General features: G+C 28.8%; 1 protein-coding gene across 4 annotated transcripts in view; it reads left to right on the top strand.

Annotated features, from left to right (window-relative positions):
- LOC126734437 (transcription factor collier) overlaps nt 1-24981 on the top strand; it is a 154552-nt gene that overhangs the window by 107558 nt on the left and 22013 nt on the right. For all 4 annotated transcript variants that reach the window (XM_050438077.1, XM_050438078.1, XM_050438076.1 and 1 more), the window contains exons 8-9: nt 5070-5151; nt 24229-24346. In XM_050438077.1, the coding sequence (XP_050294034.1) occupies nt 5070-5151; nt 24229-24346 (200 nt within the window). The remainder of the gene's footprint in view (nt 1-5069; nt 5152-24228; nt 24347-24981) is intronic.

Raw genomic sequence — 24981 nt, 5'->3', positions numbered from 1 at the left:
GTTGTATTTTGACATTCGTTTAATGTTGTAACAATTTCCGGTAGATCTTGTTACCAAAATTCATGAGTAATTTAATGTTAGACGTGATCTACGGTGTAAACGGTTTTTCTATTCTTTGCTTTAAAGAATTATTCTTATTAATTAAAAACATGATGTAACTAATAAACATATTTAATTTAACATTTACATTATCATTGTGGTTAATGAATTCCCAATATAATGCAAGATGATCCCTCTCAAACGCATCGTCAATACCATTACTATAATCTCTGAAATATACAATTTTTGTAGGTGGTTTATCTGATTATATCCTAAAACGTGCGTAAAAGAAATAACGATCATAACTCGAAACTAGTGCATAAGTTTCAAGTTTTCAATTTTTTGACTTAAAAGGTTAATATATTCAACAAAATGTGGCGATAAACATAAAAAAGTATAGTAATGTTCAAGATGTCCTCAAATGTATCTTAAAAATTAGAACATTCGAAGAAGGTGGTTTGTATATAGTAGTGAAAATAAAACTAACCATATTAAACTTAATAAATTTATGTTTGCATAATTCTGAGTATTTAATGATTTTTTAAGTAGGGTATTAAATAGGGTATTAGAGGTTTTTCAGTTAACGTCATTCATTGTTTCTTCCAGAAAGTGAATGTGCTGATTGTGTACTAAAGTGTACGTAGTGTGAAGGTCTATTTTCTTTCTTATATTCGTCAAATGGATCTAAAAAAGTAAATTTAGTAAAAATTTTATGATTCAAAATTCCATTATAATTCTTAGCAATTAGACGATAATTTATAAATAAAATATAACAATATCTTTTAAAATTGCAAAATATCGACATTTGAACCGCACTTTTAAATAGTTTATTTGTGGTTTAAATGTCGTAGAAACTTAGGATATTCATCACCCTATTTTGAAATAGGATCATGCTATTCAGTAAAATTTTTTTTATATAATTCTCTCAACCCAATAAAAGAAATACCATTTAAACGTCTCAATCAATCTCTAAAGTCAAAGTAATTTTTTTTAATTGCCATAAAACGATTTTTTCTTCAAACACTTCTTTTATCGAGCCGCTCTGGCGTTAATTTTATGTTTTAATAAAAAAAAATCGAAACAAACATCGACGATAAATCAAGAATTGACAAGAAAATGCGGGGCGATTAGCGACGACGGAATCCCGCGACATGTACCGCTGAAAAACCGACTGTACCGCGAAATGGCAGATTTATGAAGTGGTTATTTGTTTAGTATCGAAGGAAATTACTGGAAAATTACACGCTGATTAATAGGACAATAAGAAAAAAATTGCTTTATTTTTTTTCATTATTAAATCAAGTGTAATTTTAAGGCCACTAAAAGATTAAGCTCCTTTTTCACACTTTAAAACCCTGATTGTCTTTTCTAAGTAGGCTCGGCCAAAATCGACTCAAAAATTCGCGGTTTTTGTTGCAAATTGAAAAGGGTATTCATAAATAATTTCGTAAATCGGGTCAAATAAACGGAACCGTTTGCCTGCGTCAACAGAGGGTTTTTTTTTCACCGGAAAATGGGCAAAATAAATACGTGCACACATACACACACACAACCAGTCACTCCGACTGATACCAAAAAACAAATTGGCTAATTAGGAGTTTTCGTTCAGTATATCAAGTTTAGGTTTTAACGGTATAATGGTAAAAATAATTGTTTTTAACGTAAATTGGTGGCCCAAAACCATAATCTATATGATATATATTATCGTGATTTTGATTAGGGTTTATTGCGGTCGATTGTGTTTAAAACTTTAATTATGTTTTAATTTTAGATTTGTTTATTGTTGATAGAGTTGATTGGGTAAATTAATTTTAATTATTGTTTTAAGTTTTTCAATTTGGGTATAATATAATAATTGTTAACATTCTCATAAGTTTCGATAGGCTCTTTATGCCTTAAATAATTATTTTATTGATTTAAAAATTTACTAAAAACAAACACTACAAGTTTGGTCAAAAGTCTCGAACCTATATTTAAATTAAAAATAGGTTACACGTGTTTCAATCCTAAGGGCATCATCAGACCTAAATAAAAACTAGAAAATACTACAATTACTTAAATTAAAATAGTATATAAGATAAAAAGAAGAAGTACCCAAACAACAGCTTCTAAAAATTACATTCTTAAAGCAGCAACTTTAAGAAGTCTAAAATTTTTCAAAGTTCTAGACTTTTCACCAAACTTGTAGTTTTTTTCGTAATAATCATATTTTTTAAGGAAAAAATGGACGATTACTTTCAAATTGAATATAAAAGTTCATAAGTCAAAATTTAACAAAAAAATTGCTAAGATTTTGATCAGTGCCTATATGCTTTGTATGTTCTACATAAATATTGTATTGCTTATAAAGGTTTACTATTTCATTAAAAATACAAAAAATTGCTAAGATTTACATATGCTCTTAGAAGGAAAGTATATTTTAAGTAAACAATTTATTAATTTAAAGGTTCATTATTTGGTCAAATATACAAAAATTGTTAAAATCTTGATAAGCTCTTATACGGTTTGTACGCTTTAAATAATCATTTATTTGATTAAAAGTTTCACTATTTAATGAAAAATAGAACAAATTTTTAGGCCTTGATAAATTCTTATAGGCTTCTTAAGGGTTAAATTATCAATTATTTAATTTAAAAGTTCTGCAATCTGGTAATAATTTAAAAATTGTTACATTTTAATAAGGTTTTGCATGGTTTAAATGATCATTTTATTGATTTAAAACCTTATGATTCGTTCAAAATTATAAAAATTGTTAAGATCTTGTGAACTCTTATATATTTTAAATAATTATTTTATTAATTTAAAGGTACACTATTTGGTCATACAAATAAAAATTTTTAAGAAGTTGGGAAGCTCTTTTAGACACTGTATGTTTTAAATAAATATTTTATTGATTATAAAGTTTCATGAATCAAGAATTAATGGAAAGATTGCTAAGATTTTAATAAACTCTTATAGGCTCTTTATACTTTATATAGTTAATTATTCTTATTAAAAGTGTAAATTAAATCAAGAATAGAAAAATTGTTAAGATGTTGATGAGTTCTCATAGGTTCTGTATGCTTTAGACATGAATCTTATTAACTGTTAAGGTTCCTCAGTCAAAAAAAATATAATCAAAATTGATAAGATTTTCCTAAACTCCTATGAGCCAAGTATATTTTAAGTAAACATTTTTTGATTAACAGGAGCTCTTATAGATTTAAAAAAATTACTTTATTGATTATAAACATTCACAAGTCAAAAATTAATAAAAAAATTGCTAAAATCTTATTTAATAGGGTGTTAGAGGTTCTGTACGTTTTAAAGAATCATTTTATTAATTCTAAAGGTTTATCAATTAAGAATTATTACAGCAATTGCTAAAATTTCATGTATTAGGCTCTGCATACTATGACTAATAATTTTATTAATTATCAATTAATTAAAATTGTCAAGATCTTATTAATTAGGCTCTTATAAGCTCTGTATGCTTTAAATAATTTTACTAAATCTAAAATTCTATCATTCAAGACCTCACGCAAAAATTGCTAATATATTATTGAATAGGTTTTTATTAATCTATTTGCCTTAATAATCAGTGTATTAATTTAAAGATTTATTTATTTAGAATTTATAAGAAAATTACTAAAATTTTCTTACGCATTTATGTGCTTTGTATACTATAAATAATCATTTTATTTAATTGAAAAGGTTTATCACTTAAGAACTAACAAACTGCTATGATTTTCTTAAGTTTTATGGGCTCTGTATGCTTTATATAATCAGTTTATTAATTAAGAATTAGTAGGAAATTTTTTCAAGATTTTATAGGACATAATAATTTTATTGACCCTTAAAACTGGAAATAGTATCAAAAATGTTAATATTACGATAAGCTCTTATGAATGCGGTATGCTTTGAACAATCATATTTTTATATTTTTTATTATATCTATCAATTAGAAATTAATACAAAATTGTTTAAATGTGGGTTAGCTCATATACTATACCAATAATGTATAATTTATGTTTAATTGATTATTCTGCCATTATATATACTAATAAAGGTGGTAATAAAAAGGAAACAATATTTGATTTTATGACTAAATATGTTAAAATATATATAATTTTTAATAAAAAAAATAAATTAAAAAACATAAGAAATCATCATCTTATATGACGTATTTTTATTGCTATCTCTAATCACTAAGACTGTATTCAGATATTTAGACTTTTTTTAATTCAAAGATACATACTAGTCTGAAATAATAATTAAATTGTAAACTAAAAAAGAATTTGTGTTATAATTAAATAAAAAATCATTTAGTAAAATTTTAAGATGTTTTTTTTAATGCAATAACGTCAAAATCTTTTGAAATTTAATGTTTTATATTCAAATCGATTGCGAAAACGAGTTTTCCAAATATATTATTTAAGCTGGGTTGTGGATCAATTAATATTTCTTTTTCTTTTCTTGATCATGTTTATAAATAATTTTTTCTCGTCTGTCTTCCATTAAAATTTATTATATATTTATTCCTAGTGCCTTAACTGTAATTGAGTAAAGAAAAACGTGTAAGCAGTGACATTATTGATGGCTCTAATTAAAAATAACACTTTTTTAAATCTCTCGCTAAAACTCCCATAATAAATAGATCCATTTCAACCCCCCCATAAAAAAAAAATTGAAAAAAAGAGTCAAAACCGTATAGAATCGCCAATCAATTTTTGCTCTTGTAAACTTTCGGGCCGGTGCCAGTGATTAGCGCATTCGATTAAAAAAAAAAAAAAAATTCATGACATTTTCCGGGATAATACAGTTATAATTCATCGCGTCGATTTCGAACGACGTTCCTCCTCCCACCACTTCACCACCGCTTTAAAAGCGGAACAAATTCGATACATAACGGGCGATGGTTTTTTTTTTTTTTTTTTTTTTTTTTTGTTAAATTTCCATTCGACGTTTATTAGTTCGTTGCTCATTTTTTATTATATTTGAGGGTGTGAAAAATTAGGGGTTGATTATTGAATTTTTGTTTTTTTTTACAGGTTTTTCTTAAAGTTCTTCCTCAAGTGTAACCAGAATTGTTTGAAGAATGCGGGGAATCCTAGGGATATGAGACGATTTCAGGTAAGCAAGTACAGAAAATCATTTAGCAATAATTTGTTTGTTAAAAAAACGATATAATAACTTCTTAGATCTATTATTTTTAATTTTTAAGCCGCAACATTGCACAAGCTGTACATAAAATACTCTTAAAAAATAAAGCTAAAGTTAGCTCATTATATTGTAATTAAAATTGTTTGAGGGAAAAACAGATCTTTGCATAAAAATTTCCTAATAAAGCAGATTTTTAATTTTTTTAAAGCTTTTAAAACAATATTGTTAGTCCACATACCTAATTTTATAAAATGAAATTGATGTTTTAAATTAAAAATCGATTGTCAAGGTTTAAGCAACTCTAAATCCTTTTTTTAATAGTTTTTTCCTCGATAAAGTACTATAATCGAGAATTAATAAAAAATTTTTTATGATACCTGTAAAGTCATTAGGCCTTTAATAATTATTTAACTTATTTACCGGTTCATCTATTACAATTTAATACCAAAATTGTTAGGATTTTGATTTATTTTCAGAAGTTGTTTTTTAAAATAAATAACGTTATTGACACAAGAATATGACTTATATGTTTTATAGGCGATACTAATTTAAGCTTAACACGTAAACTGAAGTAGCCAACTATATGACATATTTATAGATAAACAAAATTGTTTTAAATGGTACCAACCCTTTAGAGTCCACACTGCTATAACGTATCATTATTTAATAGGTATTTCAAATTATAATTCAAATAATTTAACAACTATACAAAAAGCTAACTACTCGGAACCCAATTTTCTTTTAAATAAATTGAGATATGGGATAAAAAAAATATATTTTAACTCACCCCTAATTCTCATAATATAAAGAAAGCTACTGAGATTGCAAACATTTTACCAAGATATAATATATCAGTATGCTTTAAATAATCATTTTATTCGTCGTAAATTTTTATCAGTCAGCAATAATACAAAAATTGTTAAGATTTTAAGACTCTCCTATGGGCTCTATATGCTTTAAATAATTATTTTATTGTAATAAAATGTTATTTGTTAATTAATTGTTAACTAAGAATCTTCAATAGAAAATAAAAAACTAGTTAAAATTTTATACGCTTTATTGGAATACTTTGAATAATTAATTTATAAAACCTAAAAGTTCATTGATAAATAATTAATGAAAAAATTGTTTTAAATTTTATAGGTTGTGATAGGCTCAGTATGCTTTAAAAAAGAATGTTATTGACTTAAACGTTCGATAATCTTAAGTTGCCATAAAAATTGTTAGAATTTAAATATAATGTTATATGCTGAAAAAAAATTAAGATTTTGTGCATCCTTTACATATTTTTTTCATTAATTTTAAAGGTTTATTAATCAATAAGTCATGAAACAACTGTTCAAACTGAAATATACTTGCATGGGCATAAATTTGTTTGAATTAGCAATAATAAAAAAATTGCTAGGGCTTTATCAGCTTTATACCTAATTAAAAAAAAATATCATAAATTGTTTTAATCCAAGAAACCATTGCTAGGGCCTCTTTAATAAATTCTTAAAACACAGATTACACCTTATAAGCTTTTATGAATTTAAAATGTTTTAAATATTTAATTTATTGATTTTAAAAGTGCATTAATTATCAACTAATTAAAAAATTGTTTTGACTTTGATAGGCTCTAGTTGGCTCAGTATGCTTTAAATAATAATTTTATTAATCGTAATTGTTTAGCAAATTAGCAGTATTACAAAGATTGTTAAATTTTTTATAAGTTGGTACAGGCTCGGTATGCTGCTTTAAATAGCCACTTTATTTTTATCAATCAATGTTTATTATTTATTATTTAACAAATTAATTAAAAGAGCTCATTAACCGACAGCAATTATTCTTTATTACTAAACAATAAAAAAAATTGTTAGGCCTTGATAACTTTATAGATTCTGAATGCCTCTATTAATCAATGTATTAATTTTAAAGTTCATTACTTAAAAATTGTTATGATTTTAATGTGCTCTTATAAGATTAGCGTACTTGTTGATTTGAAGGTTTATAAATGGTAATTTGTTACCAAAATTATTTAGGTATTATACTGCCTTTATAGGTTCTAAATGCTTCAAGTTATCATTTTATTGTAATTATTCATTAATAATTATTTGACAATTAAAAATCTTCAGTAAAAAAAATTGTTAAACCTTGACACTTTTATGGACTCTGAATGCTTCCTTTACTAATTCTACGCATTCGTTAATTTAAGAATTAATTAAAATATTGTAGTGATTTTGATAGGCTCAGTATGATTTATTTAAAAACTTTTACTATTAATCATTTTAATAATATTAAAGGTTTGTTAATGATATTAAATTAATGTGACATGTAAGGTTCTTCATAAGACTTGTGATCACAAAATTTGTGATTATAGAACTGATTTAAAGAAAAAATTGTTATGATTCAGGCACGATTTGTATTAAAAAATAATCTTTAAATTCGTGATATTGCTGAGGGTTCATTTTCAATGTATTAATTATAAGGACTGTTAAAATATTATGTTAAAAATAGAAACTTTTATATAAAAATTAATAGTTATTAATAAATACTAAATAAATTATAAGAAATGTAGCTAATGGAAATTTATAATTTTGTTAGGCTCAGAATGCTTTAAATCTATTATTAATTATAATTTCGAAACCAAAAATTTTAAATACAAATTTGTTTAGACTTTAATGAATGCTAAATGCTTTAAATATAACAGTAATAATATTAATATTTAATTTATTGATATAAAAATTTATTAATAAAGAACTAATTAAAAAATTGTTATGATCTTGATTGGCTCTGTTGGCCCAAAATAAATATTTTAATTAAAATGGTGAAGGCTCATCAATTATAAGTAATAATTACTAGGATTTTTAAAGGCTTTAGAAGTCACAAATTGTTAAATAAAATATCATGATTCAGAATTGACTTCAAAAATATTGTAATGATTAAGAGAATAAGCATTTTCTAACATAAAAAAACTTTTTTATTTTGTATAAAAAATTATATTAAATTATAAAAACTGTGACAAACAATTTAAATACAATTGCTCAACTCGTCCTAATTAGGATTTTCAATTTCAGTATTTTCACGTATCACAAACAACGGCTCCACCCTGTCTTTTGTTGAATTTCCATCCTTGTACCGTTTGGATATCACAATGTCTCCTCGTAGAACGATTTGCTCACCTTTGCGCAGGTTACAAAGACCTGGCAACAGTCCGTTACCTAAAAATAACACTGAAATAAACATTTTTCAATTCCTATAAAAAAATTTCAAACCTCACCTGCCAAAAGTTGAACTAAAACAGGAGAACAAGGATTAAAAGCAGCAGTTGATGCGTTAGTGGCATTTTCATTTGATTGAAACCAGTTGGAAGCATTGGGACGTTCATCTGCACAAATAAAGAAAAATTAATATTTTACTCTAAAGGAGAGTTAGAAATAAGAAGTAGTCAAATCAAATATCAATTAAAGAATTTTAAAAAAAAGAAACTCTTACCAGAGGATCTATTAGGCTGGAGTTCCACAAATTGATCCTTACCATCTCCTTCCTTGTCTTTCATGGTTGTTGTGGGTATATCGGTTGTTGTTTCAACATCTACAGGTGGGTTTATTGTGGTAGCATCAACATGTTTTTCAAACCTAAAAACATACTGACAAACTATTGAACTTAAAATTATTTAAAACTAACCTATCAGGAAGAGACTCAAATCCTTCCAAAGGATTATTGTACATTGGAAGACTCCGCAAAGTTGGCTCATTTTCTTTCTGCTCCTCCTCCTCAGTCGTTTCATAATCTCTTAATTTTACTATAACAGCTTCTCCACCCTGTTTGGTCCAGTTTTGGTAAGATTTTGACACCAGCGTGCCATTCCTACACTCCATTTCTTCATATTTGCTTATGGTGTAGTCAGGTGTTTCCAGAATCACTTCAAAATCCAGGGTCATAGCGGTATTTCCTTTGGCGATCACTGAATATGTTCTAATGGGTGTATTCTGCTTTAGAGCATTATCTGAAAGTGTTTATTTATATCAGTACGCATATATCATCTCCATTTGTTGATCAATTGTCAGAATCTATTAACTTAATTTTATAGGTGAAAGTCAAAACTAATAACTCACCTTTGTCACATGGAAGCACAAACTCCACCAAATATTCCCTCCAACTCTTCTTTTCTCCCGAACCGGTGAATTCCTTAATAAATGTCACATCCTTAAGACATACTTTTAGGCACCTATCGGAATTATAGTGGCTCTCTTCGGTTGAATTGTGATGTTCTGGATGGGTTCCTAGTTCTTTTAGGAGCCAGTTGGCAATGCTGGATTTTTGATGGAGTTTTGATGATCCACGATTGCCGGTGTTACTTGTTGCGTATGGGATTATCTAGAGAATATTGATTGAACAATTTTAAAACTTTTCTATGCAAAAAAATTAAGACTTACAAATAATAATAATAAGGTAACCTCACAGAAGATCGCACAATTTGCCATGGCTACTTACACGGACAATACTAAATAAGCCGTAACGGTTTTACGCGACGATTTACGATTTATATATAAGCAATAAACAAAGGCCGAATTTGTTTATAAAATATTGTTTTTAATCGATTTAAAGTCTATGATCTGTTGGGTGTTGAAGGAAACGTGATTTTTTACCTGTTTTGGGTGAATTTAACGTAAAGTAATTGTGTTTTGATGTTTTTGAACTGTTGTTGACCTCTGGGGTGGTATTTAAGGTAATTAACACTAAAGGTTTTATAGAAAATTATGCTTATGGGTTGCTTATGAGTTAGTGAAAGATTAATGTAATGAAAAAAATAATATTGCAAGATGTTTCAAAAGTGAAAAAAGGTCTTTTGGTTTTTAAATCTGAAATCCAGAAATCATGGACAAATATTAAAAAATGGTCTTTTGATGCATAAACCGGTATAAATGATCCACTAGAATTCAAAATGATATTTTGACCCCACAGCCTTTTATTATAGTTAAAAAATGTTGAGTCAAAATGTGTTGTTTTGACCTTTCTTCTTAAGAGTTAGGAAAAAAAGGAATTTTTTTATAAACTAAGCATTTTACAAATTTTTTCCATTGTATTATCCTTACTAATTAACAGTTTTCTTTTTTAGTTTTTTAAGCAAATTTTCCAAAAAACTGGAAACTTGATACAATAAAAACTTTTAATTAGAAAAACATTGAAATGTTCCGAATTTTTTCCACTATAAAACTTATTTTCTAAAAAAATCGAATATATAATTTTTATTAAAAATTGAATATTTTACATAGGATTTATAATTTTACGAATTTTGTCTATTACCCTCGTGGTAAGTCACTTTTTATTTTTAGTTTTAAAATTTATGAAAATTTTCAATAAAAACTAAATATTTATTCATCAATTTTAAATTATTCCGATTCAGTTTTTATTCACTTACTTTCAGACAATAATAGGGATAAAGCATTTATTTATCGTAGAAACTACATGTAATAAAAAAAAAAATGTGTAATTTATTATTAGGTATAACAAAGTGGTTAGATTTACAAATTACTAGAACAAAAAGAAAAACGTAAGCTAAAACAAGAATTACTTCACTAAAACTACATATAAAAACTTATGAAAAATACAAATACAAATATATGTAAGTTGGATTAATAGTATAATTAAGATTAAAATTATTGAAACTAGTAAAAGCTATAAAATTTTAAATTAAAATAAATTGTTCATTCCTTTAGACAACCTCAAGATTTTTTATTATTTCAAAATATTTTCTATCAAAAAATCGAATATTTTTTCCAAAAATTTTGAAATTTTGCGTTTTTTTTTCACTATTAGAAGAACAATAACAACGTAAGAAAATCTTATACCTTTAAATCGTTTTAAATTTTTCAAACATTTTTTCAAAAGAAATAAAATATTTTCGGAAATAATTTTGGAATTTTTTCAATTTTAACTTTTAGTTTTTTAAGAAATGTTCATTCAAAAAACCGAATATTTTTTCACAAATTAATTTTTTTCATTTCTTTGACTAGAACTTTCCTAACGTGTCCAAATTTTTGAAAAATTTAGTATATTTGATTTTCTTTTTGTAAAGTTTTATCATTTTAATTGTACCTCTTTTATATCTTTAATTTTTTTTGTTTTAATTTCGTTTTGTTAAGTGCACTTTGTAAAAGTTGTTTAAAATTAAGATAATTTAAATGAGTTTATGGTCAATCAACAATATTTCAATTAAACATAATTCTTTGATTTATATATAGTAAACTCAGGTCAGTTATAATAGATTTTATAGGATATTGATTATCTCAAGGATAATTTATAAAAATTGTCTCTTAAAATCAGTCTCATAGCTCTATTTTGAATTATTTATAATTGATTTTATTTGTATTGGGTTAAATTAAACAGCAAAATTGTAAATCTGAGAGTGCAAAATGCTTATGTTGCATGCACTGATAAATTATTGCTGATTTTTAATAAAATTACGTATATTATCCATATATTCTCGGTTTACTTTTGATTTTTTACTAAATATACAAAATGTTGACTTTTTTGTATTTACGCTTAATTTATTATCACAGGGCCAGTTAAACAGGTTAGTAAGTTCGTTGTTTGTTATAATAAAATTGACAATTTATTATTTTATATTTAATACATATTTTTCCTAATTACATATAAAATTTAGTCATCCAGGAATAATACAATTTTACTTATTTTAGGCCCTCAAGCAGTATCATTAATATACAGTACGTATCATCCAAATGGAATGAAAAAAATCCACAATAAATAAATATTGCAATTGGTATTTTTACCTTATGCAAGGTTTGTCAGTGTCCAATATCAACTTTCCTTTTTTAAATGTATTTTTTTAAACATTCTGAATATTACTCAATTTTCATATTTGACATATTATTTCATGTATAATGTCCGATACCAATTGTCAACTGTTTTGGAGATATTAAGTGTTAATTAAAAACAAACAAAATTATTAAGTTACATATACTAGTTGCAACACACTTACAAACTAACAAGTAATACTGTTTATCTTTTAATTGAACAACAATAAAAAAACATTTATATCAATGTAGTAGATGTACAATACAACGAACGTCCTGGTAACATCCTAATCTTAAAAAAAAAACTTCTCCTTCATCTCTTTGAGTCAGCTAAATCAAGGGGCTTGATATTGAAGTATCCCTATAAGAAAAGTCTGATGATGTCAGATCAGGAGATCGTGCCGGCCCTATCATCGGTCCTCGTCTCCCTATCCTCCGATTTGGAAATATTAGATTGAGGTACTGGCGGACATGTGATGTTAGATGGAACCCATGGAATCAGGATATTAAATTTGTCAAAGTTGGCACGACATTATCTTGAAGCTGCGTTAAATAATTATCACCATTCAAATTGCCAACAATGAACAAAGAACCTATGATATGGTCTCCAATAATTCCTGTCCAAACATTGACTTTTTAGGCTGTTGGGTATATTGTCCTCTCATCCAGTGAGGCTTTTTTTAAACCAATTTTGAAAATTTTGTCGATTAGCATGATTATAAAGTGTAAAAGTGCACTCACCAAAGAAAAGACATGCTCTTATTAGTTCTTATTAATATCCCATCCAGGATCACACGCTAGTTGAATTAACGTTTATTTTGGTTTATACCAAATGCATAGTTTTGATTGAACTTCTAAAATTTTTAGGGATAAGCCTTGCTTTTTATAAATAAAATAGGATTTTTTCACGTTTTACTCGAAAACCTTAAGGTTATATGAGAAAAGTATGAATACAAAAACTATAGATTTTTTTATTACCTATAAATTTCTTAAAAAGCACTTTTCTTTTAGGCAATTATTTTCTGCAATAAAAAAACATTTTTCTTTAATCCTACCCTTAGCCCCCCACATACTCCACACTACTTACCAGTAAGAAATTGTATTAAAAAATCATTGTTTTCCAAAATAATACGCATGAATAACAGCTGATTTCTTTGTTAATATCTAATCTAATAACACAGTTTATTTATTTAAATTTGATATAATTATATATATGCAAATTAATAAATATTTAACACAAAAACAGTGCTATTACATTGGATATTATGGACGAAAAACAATGATTTTTCAAAAGAATTTCTTACTGGGCAAATGTTTGGGGTGGGTGGGGGGGTAAGGGTTGGGTTGATAAAAAACAATGTTTTTGCATTGAATATTTAATTTAGTAACAATGTTTATTTAATTTAAGAATGCTTAATATATAAATATTTAGTATAAAAATAGCGTATATGGACGAAAAACAGTGATTTTTTCAAACAGAATCGTATATGATATATGTATATTTTATAGTGTAATAAATATACCTTAACCATATAAGGTTGATAAATATATCATTAGTTTTAACTCAAAAACTGTATTTTTGAACCCAGATAATGAAAAGTTGTCTAGGACTAAAAGGAACTCAAATTTGTCCAAAATTTAATGATTTGTCTTAGAAAAACTTAATTTTTACTTATTTGCGATAAAAAAATAGCACAGCTAATGCCTTTTTTATACGTCTTGCATTTGAGAGATAAAGTATGGTTTTTACTCGAAAACATTAAGGTTATATGAGAAAAGTATGAATACAAAAACTATAGATTTTTATCACGTATAATTTTTTTAAGAAACAGTTTTCTTTTAGGCAATGATTGTCTCAAAAAAAAACATTTTTCATTAATCCTACCCTTAGCCCTCCACCCACCCCACACTACTTACCAGTAAGAAATTGTTTTAAAAAATCATTGTTTTCCAAAATAATACGCATGAATAACAGCTGGTTTCTTTGTTAATATCTAATCTAATAACACAGTTTGTTTATTTAAATTTGATATAATGATAAAAAATATTTAATTTCAAAACAATGCTATTAGATTGGATATTATGGACAAAAAACGGTGATTTTTCATAAGAATTTCTTACTGGCGAAATGTTTGGGGTGGGTGGGGGGGTAAGGGTTGGGTTGTTGAAAAACAATATTTTTGCATTGAACATTTAATTTAGTAACAATGTTTATCTAATTTGAGAATATTTTATATATAAATATTAAGTATAAAAATAGCGTATATAGACGAAAAACAGTGATTTTTTTAAACATAATCGTATAAGATATATGTATATTTTATAGTGTAATAAATATACCTTGACCATATAAAGTTGATAAATATATCTAATAGTTTTAATTCAAAAACTGTATTTTTGAACCTAGATAATGAGAAGTTGTCTAGGACTAAAAGGAACTGAGATTTGTTCAAAATTTAATGATTTGTCTTAAAAAAACTGAATTTTCACTTATTTGCAATAAAAATAATAGCACAGCTACTGCTTTTTTCATACGTCTTGCTTTCGAGAAATAAAGTATGGGTTTTCCAAGTTTTACTCGAAAAGGTTATATGAGAAAAGTAATAAAACAAAAACCATAGATTTTTTTATCACCTATAATTTTTTTAAAAAGCAGTTTTCTTTTAGGCATATATTTTCTAAAAAAAAAAACATTTTTCCTTAATCCTACCCTTAGCCCCCCACCCACCCCACACTGCGTACCAGTAAAAAAATGTTTTAAAAAATCATTGTTTTCCTTAATAATACGCATGAATAACAGCTGGTTTCTTTGTTAATATCTAATTAAATAACACAGTTTGTTTATTTAAATTTGATATAATTATATATATGCAAATTAATAAATATTTAATACAAAAACAGTGTCATTAGATTGGATATTAAGGACAAAAATCGGTGATTTTTCAAAAGAATTTCTTACTGGCGAAATGTCTGGGCTGAAATTTTCTACCTTTTTTAAACAGAATCGTATATGATGTACGTATATTCGACAGTTTATTAAATATACCAAAAACAAAAATTTACAAAAAAAATTTTTACAAAATAATAATATATGATGTGTTGCTTGGGAGAACTTCTTATAGAGAGATACAATCTTCTTACACTAAAATAAGCCTTCAATTCTCCAGACAACGTCCCTCAAAAAACCCCAAATTTTTCAACAGTTTTTCCACTTCCTACGGTAAGAAACAGAGTCCCTGATCGTCACACCGTTCAGCACTAATTGCCTAAACTGTGTAGCTGACTACTTTTCCTGTTTGTCGCACAGCACGACGGATAGCTACGTGGTGGCAACACGGTAAGAGCGCCAGGGGCGGCGTGCGAGGGGTAAGACGAAGAGGAGCTTACCGGAGGAGGGTTTTCTGCAGTTAATTTAGGTCCCGAGCGGAAATTCATTAAGCCGGAAAACCGGCTTACGTCTTACTGTTAGTAAATTTTAATTATCACTTATGGGTTTAAGCGGGGATGTCACGGGAATGTACCGCCACGAAGTTAGCATTTTTTTTGTTTTTTTGTTGAAAAGTCATATTAATAGAGGAGAGTAGAGATGTCGATTGAGTAGTAGACTACACTTATTTGTGCTGCTGCTATTTTGATCTAATTTTTATTTGTACACTTTTAATATTGTTGGGAGCCCTTTCATAACTCCGTTATCCTTTATGTTTTTGGAAAGGTAAAATAATGCTCTTATAGATTTTTTCAGTAGAACACAGTGGTGTAGCTAATTATTGTTTAATATTTACCAATTTTCAGTTATAAATTAAACTTATAATTCTTTAAATGGTTCCATTTATCAGCATTTTCTTCTTCGCAGATTTTGAGAGGCTAAATGAATTGCCTCTCTCAGTTCTGCCATCGTATCATGGTTAAAATACTCATTTTGTATATTGTATATTTATTTTGTATATTTGTTTTTTGGTACCTATCCATTTTTTAGGCAAGTTATTGTCAAGAAAAGTCCTTAAGAGACAAGAGTTATTAAATCCTAGAGTTAGTAAATCCTGCATGCCAGTTCTTGGTCTTGTAATAATTCAAAATGCCCGCACATAAAAAAAGCATTCGTTTGACAATAATACTGGCAAAACAGTTTCATATAGTTGCATTGTATGATATTTCTATGGATGATTATATATTTCTTTAAGATCCACTGATCAGTTTTTGATACACCAATTTTTCTACGTGATGATGAAGGGGTTGTTTCTATATATTCCAAAACACCTTTTCCTTTTTTTCTAGTTATCTAACAAGCAACGCCTTGTGATGATATTGCAGATTTTCATAGTCGCATAGAATAGCTCACATGAGTTCAGATTTATTTCTTCAAAATTTTCGTTATTTTGTATAAAATTTTTTTTTTACTATAAACACTCTGAAAAATATTATACAATTTTTTTCAGAGTGTTTACATTGAGTCTGACGCTAACAACTTTACTTCATCTACACTAAAACATTGTCAAAGTGATGTAACTTTAAATTATTTAAATGAGTCTAATATTATTGAAGCCTCCAAAAAACTTAAAAACAAGTCAACTTGCGGTACAGACTTTATTCCGAGCTTCATAGTGAAAGACTGTATTGCGGCATTGGCGAAACCATTGACTTACATTTTTAACCTCTGCATACGCACAGGTATATTTCCTTTTTGCTGGAAGATAGCGCGAGTTATACCAATCTTTAAAAAGGGCGATAAGTCGGAGCTTCGAAATTATAGACCTATATCTATTTTATGCAATTTTTCCAAGCTTTTTGAAATTTGTATTCATAAACAACTGTACAATCAAGTTAAATCTTTCATCTCTATCGATCAGCACGGGTTTGTGGAGCAGAGATCATGTGTCACAAACCTGAGCTGTCTTTCTGAATATGTGTGTCAGGCGCTTAATGCTAGAGGTCAGGTAGATGTCCTTTACATGGACTTTCAGAAGGCGTTTGATCAGGTAGATCTCAGAATTTTATTAAAAAAACTGGATTATCTGGGCTGTTCCACAGGTCTGTTAAGTTTTCTTTCCTCGTATCTCAATGGGCGTAGGCAGTTTGTCGAGATCGACGGCTTTGGTTCTTCTCGATATATAGTGAAATCTGGAGTTCCCCAGGGAGCAAATTTGGGTCCTTTGTTGTTCATATTGTTTATTAACGATCTCGCATCAATCATCTCTTGTTATAAATTGCTTTTTGCCGACAATCTGAAAATTTACACTAAAATTAACTGTTTAGCCGACTGCCAACATCTTCAAGAAGTATTAAATAGTATTAATAGCTGGTGTCAGAATGACAGACTTTTTCTTAATGTATCAAAATGTTTTCTTGTTTCCTATTGTAGAAATAAAACTTCTATACAATATGATTACCATATACAGAATCTTCCTTTAACAAGATGCCATGAAATCAAGGATTTGGGTGTAACGTTTGATGAAAATTTTGACTTTAAAAGCCACATTCAGAATATTGTACTATCATCATCCAGGTCTTTGGGGTTTATTATTAGAAATTGTCGTAATTTTAACGATACCAGCGTGGTACTATTATTATATCAATCTTTTGTACGCTCAAGACTCGAGTATGCGTCACTTATATGGCATCCAATATATGAAACTGAAATCAAAAACGTTGAATATATACAACGCAGGTTTATAAAGTATTTGCACTATAGGGAAGATGGCGTTTATCCAGCCAGATGCACATGACATTTTGTCATGCTTGGACGGTTCAATATGAAAACCTTACTCGATCGTCGTGTGACAACGGCTATAACTTTCTTATATAAGCTAGTAAACAACAAAATAGACTGCATTTCACTCCTAAATCAGATTTGGTACATTGTCCCAAGGATAAACTCCAGAAATTCTCGCACTTTTTATTGCAACAGAGCATTAAATAATATTTTCAAGAGAGCTCCGATTTTTTACATATGTAATTTGTTTAATACGCTTTGTAACTACAACATAGATCTATTTGTTGATACGCTATCTTCTGTGCTGAGGCTACTCAATCAATAACCTAGTATTACAACCTGTAAGTACCTGTCTAATGCTGTTTGTTATTTAGAAGTGTGGCATAAAGGTTTGTTGAAATCTTTTTTTTTTATTTTTCTTTTCTTTTTGTTTATTCTTTAAATTAGTTTTAACTGTTTTACTTTACTACTTTGTTTTTTTTGCATTTAAATTTTATTCTGTTATTATTGTTTTGATTTGTATTTTTTTTTCTGCACTCCTGTAAGTGGGTGACCGTTGGAAATAAGACTTATTTATTTATTTATTTATTTATTTATAAAATATACTAGCGTATCATATTTTTCATAATTTTTATAGGCTGTCATTATTCAAGGAACTTAATAAATATAAGTTAAATAAAAATACTAAAAGAACGAAAATAAACTGGTTCTTAAAAAGAAGCAAAAAAATCGATTTAATTTTTGTTTCTCGTTATTGACAATAGGCATGGCCACTACTTACTTAATTTTAAAAAATTATCATTTATTTGCGTGTTTATGAAAAAAGTATATACTACTAAAACCATATATTCTTGAAGTGGTAAAAAAATAAAAAATTAAAGTCTTTATATCTTATAAATATATCACAAGCAACAGACGATAGTTAACTAAACATTTTCATTAAAGTATGGTATATTGTATGATATATACTTACTATCGACAAAGTGTTGAATATTTAGTTATAGAAAAGTAGTATAATTTCTTTGCCCTTAAGTTTTAACCAGGAATTCCAACTATCGACAAACTTTATTCTAACAAAAAGTTAGAATTTTTTTTTATGAATGTATGTTCTACATGTTTTACTTCAGAAAAAATTAATTTTTTAAAAACCCCAGGGTTATGTGAGAAAAGTAAAGATACAAAAACTATAGATTTTTTTATTACCTATAATAAAGCATGTTTTTTTTAGGAAATTATTTTCTGCAAAAAAAACATTTTTCTTTAATCTTACCCTTAGCCCCCCACCCACCCCACACAACTTGTCAGCAAGAAATTGTTTAAGAAAAACATTGTTTTCCAAAATAATACTCATGCATAACAGCTGGTTTCGTCGTTAATATCCAAAAAAATAACAGTTTCTTTATTTAAATTTGATATAATTATATATATGTATATTAATAAATATTTAATACAAAAACAATACTATTAGATTGGATGTAATGGACTAAAAACAGTGATTATACAAAAGAAATTCTTACTGGATAAATGTTTGGGGTGGGTGGGGGGTCCAGGGTTCTGTTGATATAAAACACTGTTGTTGCATAAAATATATATGCAATATTTTATTTATTAACACTGTTTATTTAAATTTAATATAATTTTATATATAAATATTTACTATAAAAACAGCGTTATTAAATTTAATAATATGGATGAAAAACAGAAATTTTTCAGAAGAATTTCATCAAATATTTGAGGTGTAGTAATTGAGTTTTAAAACTAGATAAGTAAATCCCGTGTTAAATTTATTAAATGCCGATATTTTCTTCCTTTTCTAAACAGAATAGTACATACATACCCCGCTACCTAAGTGTCCAAAATGCGACACGTTGTACAGTAGCATTAATTACTTTTTTTGGGACTTGGTTGCTTGGTGTATTTGTAATAGTGATATTGTAATTAACTTGATAAATATGCTTCTTAAAGCTAGATGACCGGTCAAAGTAGATTAATGACGGCTTGGTCTTACTGTGCTCCGAGTTTATCAATATTTAACAAATTCAGACAGCATTCGACTTTCGAACTTTGATTAAAAAATTGAATATTTGAAATGTTGACATTTTTCGATTTATCTTACATAAGTACTTTTACCGTAAGACAATTGAAGTATTTCCAAATATTATCAACTTTCTAACAAGTCTGTACCAAATATTTTATCCGAAAATCCCGAAATTATGAACAATTGCCTTAAAATATTAAATTTCATGTGTTAAATATCTAGATACGTTAATGAATTATCATTTGAGGGCAATCCAGAATGTCCCTGAAACGTGAATTGAGGTAAAAACTAAAAAAAATATATTGGTGTTCTATATATTGGTAAAGTAATGTTGGAATTTTTGTAAAACATGCGATTTTTAATAAATTATTCGTATAAAGGAATGTTCTCAGTGATTTCTCTTATACAATTTATCTCAAGAAAAAAGAACGAATGAACAAACTCGCAGAAGATCTAATATATTATTTCTCGCATCGTATTACAGACGATGCTCTCTCTCATTGTCCAAAAGAGGGCGAATCTCGCGCCATACGACCCCATAAATTCAATATTTAGCCCGTTCTTGTAAAACTCGAGGAGAATCGCCTCGCGATATGAATGGCCGCGCGCTTTTCCGGATTTTCGGAAAATGGCCTGCGGAAAATTGGATCCGGGGATTTCCGATGCGTCTTCGGGCATCGGAGTATAACAAACGGCCCCCGGACTTTTTCCTGTTACGGCGACAGATATTATAGCTCTCCATTATCTATGGCTTTTGTTTTATGTTACGTCATTATTATTGATATCGGGGTTTTTTTTTTTTGACAAAGGAATCTAAGAAAAAGTAAGAAAAACTGAAAACGGGGTATACTTGATGTAAGTCAATGGTATTTATTATTGCCAAATTCAAAATCTTCGACAGATCGAAATTCCGATCCACAAAACTCATTGGACACATGATCTTACGCCAAATAGAAGAATGGCCTTCGCTCTTTTGAAAATCTATCGAACTATGTCCTTCAAATGCAAAGGTCAAACGGAGCACTGATTGCAAAAAAAACTGCTAAAATCTGAACCAAAAAATCGACTATAATAAAATATTTTGGGTTGTCCGGTAAAGCCATTGCTTTTTTCCAAAACTACTTGGAAAATCGTTTTGGTCGGGTTGAAATTTCCAGAGAATTGAACAAAAACTTTCTCTGAATATTAACGAGTTTCCTGCGACGTACCACAGGGTTCGGACTTATCTCCTTTGCTTTTTTCAATTTTTATGGCCGACATGTATAAATCTGTAAAGCATACTATAATACAATAATATGCCGATGATTCGCAGCTATACAGTGCTTTTCTTTAATGTCTCCCCCTCTCTTTATTTTTTAAACAGATCAATTCAAAATATTGAGACTTAAGGTAATGCAATTGATGAATGAATACCATGTTTTAAAGCAAAATTGAAATTTCAAGTTGGCTGCTAGGCGCCATCTTGGAAAAAAAAATTTAATGGAAAGGATGGTCTTGTGGCACATCATTTTGAAGCTCAAATCTAAGTAAAGATATCGAAGAATATAAATTCGATATCTTTACTTACTACAAAATAATGGTACATTTAATATTTACCTGAATACATTAACATTTAACTTGATATATCGAATCAATACATTGAGTTCAATTGAGAAGATGCTGGAAATGGGTGCCTTGAACTTCTTGACCCAAGAACGGTCGGTCCGAAATTCCACACCAAACATTTTCAAATACACTAACATCGATATTTTTACAAATATTCGTTATTGTCTATAGTAAATCCAATACTGAAACAGTTTCAGTTTCGTACACCTTTTGCTTCAAATAGCCCGATAAAAAAAGTCTAGTGTTGTCAAATCTGGCGAGCGAGCTGGCCTTTCCACAAGTCCTCGACGGCCAATCCACCGACCGGGGAAATTGTTATTTAAATAGTTCCGAACTTTTTTTCGACAATTTCGGTGATTAGAGGGTCAATAGTATTTTTCAGTATATCCAAATACAGTTAAAAACGGTGTTAAATTTTGTTCAATTAATAGAGGCCTCAAAATATGATTTCTCAATATCTCAAACATTTATTTTTTCTGGATATTGAGTATGAGTTCCCTGGAAGACGTGAGGATTAGTGTCACTCCAATAACGACAATTTTGTCTATGAATATTACCGTTGAGAAAAAATGTACATTCATCACTAAAACAAATATTATGGAGATAGGTAGGAAGCCGTTCAATAGTTTCCGTCATAGCTTCGAAGAATTGTGTTCTTTGATCAGGGTCAGTTAATTGGTGTACCATTTGGATTTTGTACGGATGATACATATTTCTTTTCAAAAGCCTCCATACAGTAGAAGGACAAACCTCATGTTCATTCACGATAGAGGAAGTTGATTGTTGGAGATAAACTATCATCTCACCAATTATTTGAACTTGCTTTTCTTCCTGGGGACTTTTTGTTGTTTACACTACCAGCAGTTGTAAATTTAGATACGAGTTCCCGTAAATATTTTATACAAATAGGACAATTTGGGAAACGATCACTGAAAATCCTTTCGGTTTCGTGAATGTTACGCGTCGCACCGTAACTAAAAATCGCTTCGATTTTTTTTGCCAATGAACAAGAATTGATCATTTTAAAGAAGTGAATCAAAAATTGACCATTACAAAGTACTCGTCAGGAACTCCAAAATAATGTGCCACAAGACAATCCTTCACGTAATTTATCAATTACATTACCTCAAGTTTCAATATGTTGAAATGCCCCTTTCAAAAAATAAAGAGGGGGAGAGGGACATTAAAGAAAAGACTGTATATACCGGTTAATAAAAATATTATTAAAACTGTTCAAGATCAAAATTCAATTCAAATGCTTTTTGAATAAATAAATCTTTTACCCACCCTCTCCTAGCAGCAGCAGCAGCAGTAGCAACATCATCATCGTTCTTTCCCCCCATATATACATAATCTTCAACTACTATACGTAGACCTCTTGTTCCCCCCTCGTGCCCACCCCCGAATTCCACCCTTGTTCGATGGCCGCCCGTATCGAACGGCGTGTGCCGACCGTAGAGCGTGTCACCCTCCACCAGCCCCTTCGTCCCCCTTCTAACCCTCATCCACGTGACTTTCCCCATCGTGTCGTCCCCATGGGAACGCGTACGGGAGCCACCGGATCCCTAGGGAGCGCGTGCGTCCCTCCGGTAAGCTTTTCGTCTTGAAATGCACCTCGGACGATCGGACGAAGTCATATTTCGGGTAAGCGGTGGGAGGGTAAGGTAAGAGGAAAAACATGGGCGGCGAGATTTATACATTTTTTAGTAGTAACCTTGACTTTTAAGGATTAGCCATGGATGAACTGGGATAATATTCAGCTCGAGGCACCATTGACCGAGTTTTAACTTTATTTGTATTAATTTTAAAGTCTATTTAAATATATTTACACTTTCGAAAAATGTGTCCTAGTACAAAACAAGCAATTTAATGAACGAAAAGTGGCCCCTTATATATAGTAAGAAAAACGTTAATATTGCAATAAATAACTTTCTTTAAAAATTACAGTTTTATATAAACTAAAACAAAAATATACAAAAATGAAACAGACAAAATCCAAGAAAACAAAACTGATTCAATAAGATTATAAATAAAGAAATTACTCAAAAGGATAAGTATAGTCGTTCTTATACCTTTTTTTGAGCAATTTTGACGTTTAACGTTTCTCACTTATGACCTCAAAGTTATATCAGGAGATCTAGCAGGCCATTCTATAGGCCCCCTTCGCCCTATCCATTTATCTGGAGACTCGTCGTCTAGCCATTGCCGAGCGGATTGATGGTATTTTCCAACATATCCAAATAAATGTCTCAATTTAAATTTCCGTTAATAAATAATGGCCCAATCAAACGTCAAAATAAAAGACTTCGAAAGACCTTTTAAACAAGCTATTACTCGATACCCCTTGCCATTTAAAACCTTTAAGGGGATGACCCTGAGGGCAGAGGTGAAAGGGGGTGAAGTAATTTTAGGTTAGAAAGTTGTTCCCCTTGACAAACCTTTTAACGTATTTCGGCGTTTTTTTAACAGTGGTAAGAAGTTTTCAAATGAACACCCTGTATATATATATTTGCACAGAATTCTCTAAGCTTGTTTAGATCATTTTAGACATTCACAGACAGTTAGTAGACAGTTACATATGTGATTAATAACTTAACAAAAACAACTGTATAAATTAATTTTAGAATGGTGAAAATAAGTTTTTCCATTATTAAGATATTTTATGAAAAACAAATACTTTTGATTATTTATTTTTTATTGCAATAAAACCTACGTTACCATCACTGGCAAAAGACTCACGATTGCTGTAAAAAATTGCATACTCGTTAAAGTCTACAATGACTCCTAACACACGAATTTTGCCATGACTCGCTGATAAAAAAACTGAGATAATAATACACTTAATACAAATAATACATGCATACATTAGAGTCTAAATTAATATTTTTTTCCAGGTAATAATTTCGACCCAAGTGGCAGTGGATGGTCCATTATTGGCGATATCAGATAACATGTTTGTGCACAACAACTCGAAACACGGTAGAAGAGCGAAAAGACTGGATCCAACAGAAGGTGAGCATAATTTTTTCTTAAATCGATTAGGGATTTTATGGCCTAATACAAAAGTAGTGCCCTAAGGTAACAATAACCCAAAATAGTCCTTCGTTTATATACAAACGCGAGATCCTTTTAAAAAATATCAAGCCTATTTGTATGCATAAAGTTATCGGGAGTTGGAGACTCTCTCACAATCGCTGACTAGGGTGAATTTTCTCTCTCGACCATTTTCTTTTCTCTTGTTTTCTTGCTACTTCGGTTTTTTTTAAACGAGGAATCTGCTGAAACACAAACATATGAAGCAAGTATTTTTAACATGAAAAACTAGGCAAAGCATTAAATACCAATAGAACCCAAAAAAATTATCAAGAGACTCAGAGCACTCGATATTCTTTCTTTACGTTCACTCTCCTAATCTAGAACATTAAGTTCAGCTCCTTTATATTCTTCTTTAATTTTTACGTTATCACTATTTGCATGAATTTTATTCTTGTATCAATTTTGAACCTTCTGAACCCCATTTTATCCAACTGGTCTCTTTAGTATTGTCTATCTCTGCTGTTTTTGGCTTGTAGTAATTTTTTTGTCTTTGTTTAACCATTTTGACTTAGGCAGTATTCAACTGAACTATCATGGACCATCTTTGAAAA

Source organism: Anthonomus grandis, chromosome 3 (assembly GCF_022605725.1).
Source record: "Anthonomus grandis grandis chromosome 3, icAntGran1.3, whole genome shotgun sequence".
NCBI classification, from domain to species: Eukaryota; Metazoa; Arthropoda; class Insecta; order Coleoptera; family Curculionidae; genus Anthonomus; species Anthonomus grandis.
Note: the sequence above shows the minus strand (reverse complement) of the source record. Positions and strands in the feature narration are given on the sequence as shown.